Genomic DNA, 8,330 nt, shown 5'->3' on the forward strand with positions numbered 1-8,330 from the left:
GTTGGCGATGAGCTCACTGACTGGTGGGGTCGACTTGATGGGCTGAGTGGCCTTCTTCTGCTTGTAGTACCCTGATGGCCTGGAGTTTGGTCCAATCGGCACATGAACTACAGCCCGTTACTGAATATTCAGACCAAGGTCACCATGCTCAGTGACCCTCACCATCCACCACTCCCAACTCCAGGGGAAGGTCAGGAGGGGGTGGGCTCAGAGAGTTTCATGCCCTGGTCTGGGAAAGATTCCGATCTGTCAGTGTCCCTGCTCTGTCATTCCAGCCTGTTCACACCGGGATCAGGATGGGTTCCTGTTTTGGAGGGGGGGGAGTGTGGGGGTGAGGGATGGATGCATGAGAGTTGACGAAGTGAGCCATGGGATCCCAAACTGTGGGCCATGACCCCCAATGGAGGGAGGGGGTCACTGAATGAGATGAGGGTCCCACAGCCCTAAGGTAGTAATGGGGGCTGGTGGGACACTACCACCTGGGGCCCTCCCTTCGAGGTGTTTGGGGTTAGTTTTCATGTCAGTGAGCACGGTTGAGCTCTCTCTTCTCCTGCTCAATGCTCCATCCACACTTTGAAAAAAGCTGTGCCCTCGAGTTGTATCTCAGGGCAAACCTACACCAAATTTCACCGTGGGGGCGTGGGTGGTCAGTGTGAAAGGGGTGACATCCACAAGGTGATGGCAAGCAGCGAGCTGAATAACAGCAGGTGACAGAGGGACCGAAGGGCAACCCTCCCTGAATGGCTAAGATGACTTCCACAGTCGAAGAGCCCCTGGGACACGGGGCACTGTAACCTGAGCAAGGGGCCCAAGGCCCAGTCATGACTGAGCACCTCCGAGCAACACTGCCGGAGTCCAGCCCACTGACATTGTCACCTTCTCCCCAGGTTAAACGAGGTCAACTGGAACGAATGGGACACTCTCATCGGCACGGTGACGGAATCGCAGGAAGAGGAGTGACACACAGGGACACTCACTGCCAGCAGTGACACAGGAAAGCTAATAGACTTGCATTTCTATCGTGGCTTTCACACAACGCTGTTTTACAGAGAGCACAGTGTTTCGGGCGTGAAGCCCTTGCTGTCTACCCACAGTATCAAGCAGGTAGTAATCAGCTTCTTGGACACATTGCGCAAGGAATTAATAATCACCAGCAGATCCATTGCCCCGCTAACTATCTGCTTGTCTTCAAGGGAGGAAACTGGCATCTTTTGTATTCACCAGAGAGGGCAAACTAATTTGCACTCCCTCAGCACTGACCCTCTGACAGTGCAGCACTCCCTCAGCATTGACCCTGACAGTGCGGCACTCCCTCAGCACTGACCCTCTGACAGTGCAGCACTCCCTCAGTACTGACCCTCCGACAGTGCGGCACTCCCTCAGCACTGACCCTCTGACAGTGCGGCACTCCCTCAGCATTGACCCTCTGACAGTGCAGCACTCCCTCAGCATTGACCCTCTGACAGTGCGGCACACCCTCAGCACTGACCCTCCGACAGTGCGGCACACCCTCAGCACTGACCCTCCGACAGTGCGGCACTCCCTCAGCACTGACCCTCTGACAGTGTGGCTCTCCCTCAGCACTGACCCTCCGACAGTGCGGCACTCCCTCAGCACTGACCCTCTGACAGTGCAGCACTCCCTCAGCACTGACCGTCCGACACTGCGGCACACCCTCAGCACTGATCCTCTAACAGTACGGCGCTCGCTCAGCACTGACCCTCTGACAGTGTGGCTCTCCCTCAGCACTGACCCTCCGACAGTGCAGCACTCCCTCAGCACTGACCCTCCGACACTGCGGCACACCCTCAGCACTGATCCTCTAACAGTACGGCGCTCGCTCAGCACTGACCCTCTGACAGTGCGGCACTCCCTCAGCACTGACCCTCTGACAGTGCGGCATTCCCTCAGCACTGACCCTCTGACAGTGCGGCACTCCCTCAGCACTGACCCTCTGACAGTGCGGCACTCCCTCAGCACTGACCCTCTGACAATGCGGCACTCCCTCAGCACTGACCCTCCGACAGTGCGGCACTCCCTCGGCACTGACCCTCCGACAGTGCGGCACTCCCTCAGCACTGACCCTCTGACAGTGCCCACTCCCTCAGCACTGACCCTCCGACAGTGCGATGCTCCCTCAGCACTAACCCTCCCACAGTGCGGTGCTCCCTCAGTACAAAGCCTGTCCAACATCTACAAGGCATAGGTCAGGTGTGTTATGGAATATTCCCCACTTGTCTGGATGGGGGCAGCTCCAAGAGCATTCAAGAAGCTTGACACCATCCAGGAGAACATAAACAGTGTGATCAGCACCAATCCGTCTTCAACACCCACTCCCTCCACCACCGACACTTGTGAGCAGCTGTGTGGAGCATCCAGACAAAGATCCAAGGCTCCTCAGACAGCACCTTCCAAACCCACGACCACTTCCCTCTGGAAGGACAAGGGGCAGCAAATACATGGGAACACCACCCCCTACAAGTTCCCCTCCGAGCCCCTCCCCATCCTGACTTGGAATTATGTTCCCATTCCTTCAATGTCACTGGGTCAGAATCCTGGAATTCCCTCCCTAAGGGACATTGTGGGTCAACCTACAGCACATGGACTGCAGCGGTTCAAGAAGGCAGCTCACCTCCACCTTCTCAAGGGGCAACTAGGGACGGACAATAAATACTGGACCCAGTCAGTGACACTGATATCTTGCGAATTAATAGTTCAATCGACTGAAAGGCTGGAAGCAGCTATTTGCTATCTGCTGTTCCTTTCAAAGACACATTTCATGTCTTGGTGTTTTCCATCTGATGTGGGTTTTTTTGTAATTTAACAGAATCTAATTGTGAATTAGAATACTTATTTAATATGCTGTCAATTCTCTTTGTTTGAATATTACAAGATCTTTTGCAAAGGTGTTTGCGCCCACTCTCTCAGTCTGTTATTAAACTGGAAGATCCATCAATTTGTATGTTTTGAGTTTTGTATTACGATGATTTTTTAAAAGAATAATTAGCAATAATAGCATTTAATTCTAAGCCATTATTCTCAGTTCCGAGGGGAGGTGTTTCATGGGGAAACCACTCCACCCTCTTCACCTATTCTCCAGTCATTTCTGTCCTCACTGCGGTGGGTATTTCCCACCTCATTCCCCCAAATATCATTCTCTCCCAATCCTCTCCCCATTTAGTGGCACCTCTCCTCCCACCTCCTGACCCCCCTCTCCCTGTCCCACCACCACCCACCACCAATCAGGTACTCGGACCCGGTTAACAATATAACATTGAGGATAGGATTGATTTGGAGCGGTTTACTCAATCAGGTGAAAATGACTCCAACATTGGTGGGCGGCACGGTGGCACAGTGGTTAGCACTGCTGCCTCACAGCGCCTGAGACCCGGGTTCAATTCCCGCATCAGGCAACTGTCTGTGTGGAGTTTGCACGTTCTCCCTGTGTCTGTGTGGGTTCCCTCCGGGTGCTCCGGTTTCCTCCCACAGTCCAAAGATGTGCAGGTCAGGTGAACTGGCTATGCTAAATTGCCCATAGTGTTAGGTAAGGGGTATGGGTGGGTTGCGCTTCAGCAGGGTGGTGTGGACTTGTTGGGCCAAAGGGCCTGTTTCCACACTGTAAGTAATCTAATTTCCCGTTTTTATTCAGGAGTTGCTCTTCTACATTGAAGAAGGATATGTTCACCAGAGACGGCAAACTTATTCACAACTGAATCCTTCATTCAAAGAACAGCAGATCCGACAGTGCAGCGCTCCCTCAGCGCTGACCCTCCGACAGTGCGGCATTCCCTCAGCCCTGACCCTCTGACAGTGCAGCGCTCCCTCAGCACTGACCCTCTGACAGTGCAGCACTCCCTCAGCACTGACCCTCTGACAGTGAGGCACTCCCTCAGCGCTGACCCTCCGACAGTGCGGCACTCCCTCAGCACTGACCCTCTGACAGTGCGGCACTCCCTCAGCACTGACCCTCCGACAGTGCGGCGCTCCCTCAGCACTGACCCTCCGACAGTGCGGCACTCCCTCAGCACTGACCCTCCGACAGTGCGGCGCTCCCTCAGCACTGACCCTCCGACAGTGCAGCACTCCCTCAGTACTGACCCTCCGACAGGTGCGGCACTCGCTCGGCTGTGACCCTCTGACAGTGCGGCATTTGTCTCTGGGTCCCATTTCACCTCCACATCCGAAAGAGGGTTTGACTCTTGCTCCAGGGACCACGAAGCAAAATCACTCTCCTGGGAATCCCTGAGTCTCAGTGTGATGCAGGGAGTTGGGATGGGTGGATTGCTCTCTTTGAAGAGGGTACTACAGAAAGATCAATGAAACATCCCCCGACCCCGCGATGGAGATTGGTGTTGGGATTGTGATAGGGGCAATGGTGTACTGGGATGGCAGAGGGATGGGCAGGGGATTACAGTGGGGGTGGGGGGGGGGGGGGGGGTGGGGGGAGGGGGCGTCTAACTTTCTCACTCGGCAGGAATTTTAGCAGACTATGCTCTCGGCCTTATTAACTTTGGCTTCACCAATAAAAAAATCCCGCAAAGAACAAGGAATCAAATCTAGGGTTCATCTGTGAATAATATTCAGAAAAGGAAACAGAAGCACTGGCAAAGATGTTGGAAAGAGAATATAGGGCCGAGGGTGAAATCAATGTCAAGAATGTGCGGGCGTGTTTTCTTCAACAGCGTCGAGGTTGAGTGGTGACCTGAGGTGGGCTTTGTAACTTACTGAAGGGCACTGACAGAACTGGTTCCACCAGTGGTCAGGCGCAGAGCCAGGACCTTGGACTGGAGACCATCACACATTTCCCAGTCGGGAATTCAGGAGAAATATCTTATCCCAGAGAGTGGGGTAAATGGGAATCTGACTGCAGAGGGAATGTGTACAGGAGGGGAGGGGGAGGGAGGAATTCAGAAGGGGAGGCTCAGTTATCACTGAATTGTTAATAAAGAGCCCCAGATAGTGTCCTGGGGACCCAGGTTCAAATCCCCGCCACACAGCACAGGGTGGAATTTGAATTCAATAAAAATCTGAAATTAAGAGTCACATGATGACCATGGATTCGTTGTCAATTGTTGGAAAAACCCACTCATGTCCTTTAGGAAAGTAAACTGCCATCCTCACCTGGTCTGGCCTGTATTTGAGTCCACACCCACAGCAATGTGGTTGAATCTTAACTGCCCTCAGGGTCATTAGGGATGGGCAATAAATGCTGGGCCTAGTCACTGACATCGTCATCCTGTGAATGAATAAAAAGAACGCTTAATGCCTAAATAACTATAAAACTACCTGGGCAGGGCAAAGCTACAGAAGAAAATGTCCTTTGGTATTTCACAACAAGTCATGTTGGGGTCTAACAGATGTGACCTGGTTGGGTATGAGGAGTACCTTCCTTGCTGCAATGATGTCACTGTCTTTTAGAGCAATATGCTATGTACCTGGCATCACACTGGCACTGAAACTCAGATACCACTTCCTCCTCAGAGTGTCTATGTGAGTTGACGACAGCCTCCTGTTGGTGGTGAACTGCTCTGGTGTTGCTGCTGCACAGCAGTAGTGTAAGGCAGTGAGCTTCAACTGGTGCTCCAACATCTGAGACGTCTTACCCTTCCAGAGGAGGGGGACATTGATGAGGGCTTAGCTGGTTCATTTCAAAGATGAAGTCAAGTAAAGGATGGAGCCCATTAAGAAATGGAAGGAAATTCTAACAGGCAGCTGTGAATTCAACGTTAGTAAATCTTTCATCTACCAATCAGAATTTTGCAAGGCCCAGGAGGTTACTTGTCAATGGAACAAAGACTTATTTCTCATGGAATCCAATGGAAATGTTTGCTAATGTTGGGTCTGTTGGGGATCCCATGGAAGCACCATCCATTTAGGCGTACATAATGTCATTAAAATGAAACTCAACTGCTTGCGAGTTTTGAGAGGATTTGTAGCTCAGGTTGGGGTTCTGGATATTGGCTTCTCACTGAGACTCCAGCTCAGCGAGCAAACTTACATCCAGAAACTCAACTGCACTGGTTACTGAATGAATCAATTTCAGTGAGTACTGAGTCACGTGCTGGTGACAGAACTGGCTCACTGTGCTGTGGGGCAGGTTAGTGGCATGGGGATGAATGAGTTAACAATGTTAAACAACCACACAGGCACCTCATTGCTATCGATACACAAGTGATCTTTGCAAGTGTAAGGGAATCCTACAGCAATTATCTGGAAAACTTACCAAAACTGGCTTTAGCAATTTGCTGAACCGTTAAGCAGGCCATGTAGGGCAGATGGTTATAGGACATCACAGAGTGTGTTGGGAGGCTGCGTATGAGCTGTGAGGCTGATCCCTGTTGTATATATCACCCAGCAGCTCAGGATTGTCCTGTTCACACAGTTTCAACTGTCTCTTCTTGGCTTTCAGGTAAAGGGTTTTTTTTAACTCTCAGTTCATTCATGTTCTGTCAGTTGCAAACCTTGAATAATAAATGAGGCCAGTTGTCTCCTATTGCCAGTAGACAGTAGGAACTCGAGTGGGCTAACAGTGCTGGTGACAAGCCTATCATGTGAGAGAGTAATGTGTTTGTTACATTTCAATGCTGCTGTATGCCAGATGTATAGGCTTAATAGGATCGCTACAGTGTAGGAGTGGGCCGTTCAGCCCGTCAAGTCCAAACCAACCCTCCAAAGAGCATTCTATCCATTCTACCCCCACACCCTCTCATCCTGCACTTCCCATGGCTAACCACACCTAGTCTGCACATTCCTGGGCACTATGGGCAATTTCCCATGGCCAATCCACCCTAACCTGGATTGTAGGAGGAAACCGGAGCACCCGGAGGAAACCCACGCAGACACGGGGAGAATGTGCAAACTCCACACAGAGAATCGCCCAAGGGTGGAATTGAACCTGGGTCCCTGGTGCTGTGAGGCAGCAGTGCTAACCACTGAGCCACCCATAATGTTGGCGGATTGTATTAAACATTATTCCCTTTAGATGTTCACAAAGTATAAGGTACTGACTATAGCCAGCCACAGAACTCACAACAGTCTCCAATATTAGATGTGATTCTGCAATGGGACAACATTTACCATATAATCCTGAGTTTGCAAACGGTAACACTGGCAGCCAATTTCAGCTTGTCAATCAGACTCACAGTGTGGTACATGTCACCAGGAGGTTTGTGTACAATGTTCAGTCCTTTATAGACAGAGAGAACGTATCCACTATACTATACCCAATTCAATGAAACAAAGTAGGTCACAGCTGTTCCCTGGTTCATTTTTCAGGGCAGTGTCTTGACCAGAGACAGCCTCCCCAGAGTTTGGCAGTTAACTGTCAGTCATCCTTAAACTGGTGCATTAACCACGGAAATGCCTCTGCCAATCAGTCCACTTGCCAACCAAACGACGCTCTCCTCTCACTAAATACAAATGTTCATTTCTGTTTACTTTCGTATTGATGGCGAATTGTCTGGACGAAGAGGAGATAAAAAGTTTCAACAAAATGTTTATTTGATTCAGTGAAACCAGAGGAGGATTTGAAGGTTTGCACACTCCCTGACATGGACTAGTTGAGCTGAATGACCTGCTTCTGTTTTGGAAATACTTTACAATCTGATCACTATCACAGGATGAGATCAGCCGTGATGTTTCAGAAGCTCGTCATTGTCCCAAAGTCAAAGAAACACAATTCCAAGGCAATGATTCATGAATTATTTCCCAGAATCTCAGTTGATTGACACAGACCACTGTCTTCAAAAGGTGTAGAGGGACAAAGAATCTGGGAATCCAGTTGCGTAAAGATAAAGTTGAGAAACGTAGAGAGGAGATTGAGTTCCAGACTGGGAGGAAATGTTACATTTCTATTGAACCTTGGGTGAGACTAGATTCCAAAATGATCATCGCCACATTATGATGTCATGACGCGCTGAGGTCCAGCAGTGCCAGGATGTAACTACCAGAACAGACCGCAGCTGTCTTCACTGGAGAAGAGATCTGAATGGGGAAAGAGTGAGGCCTGCAGATGATGGAGTCGAAGAGTGTGGTGCTGGAAAAGCACAGCAGGCCAGGCACCCACACAGGATCAATGTGGATTTCATCAGTTTCCTCGTCTCCCCTCCCTCCCAAGATCCAACCCTCCAACTCGACACCGCCCTCTTGAACTATCCTACCTGTCCATCTTCCTTCCCACCTATCCACTCCACCCTTCTCTCCGACCTATCACCTTCATCCACCAATCACACTCTCAGCTACCTTCCCCCCCAGCACCACCCCCCACCCCATTTATCTCTCAGCCCCCTTGGGCTTCCCCCCACATTCCTGAAGAATGCTCAAAACATCGT

General features: G+C 50.7%; 1 protein-coding gene across 5 annotated transcripts in view; it reads left to right on the forward strand.

Moving 5' to 3' along the window:
- LOC140491616 (transient receptor potential cation channel subfamily V member 3-like) overlaps window positions 1-2,965 on the forward strand; it is a 63,987-nt gene extending 61,022 nt beyond the window's left edge. For all 5 annotated transcript variants that reach the window (XM_072590060.1, XM_072590057.1, XM_072590059.1 and 2 more), the window contains exon 20: window positions 888-2,965. In XM_072590060.1, the coding sequence (XP_072446161.1) occupies window positions 888-960 (73 nt within the window). In that variant the 3' untranslated portion in view covers window positions 961-2,965. The remainder of the gene's footprint in view (window positions 1-887) is intronic.
- Window positions 2,966-8,330: the final 5,365 nt, after the last annotated feature.

The sequence above is a fragment of the Chiloscyllium punctatum genome, chromosome 19 (genome assembly GCF_047496795.1).
Source record: "Chiloscyllium punctatum isolate Juve2018m chromosome 19, sChiPun1.3, whole genome shotgun sequence".
NCBI lineage: Eukaryota > Metazoa > Chordata > Chondrichthyes > Orectolobiformes > Hemiscylliidae > Chiloscyllium > Chiloscyllium punctatum.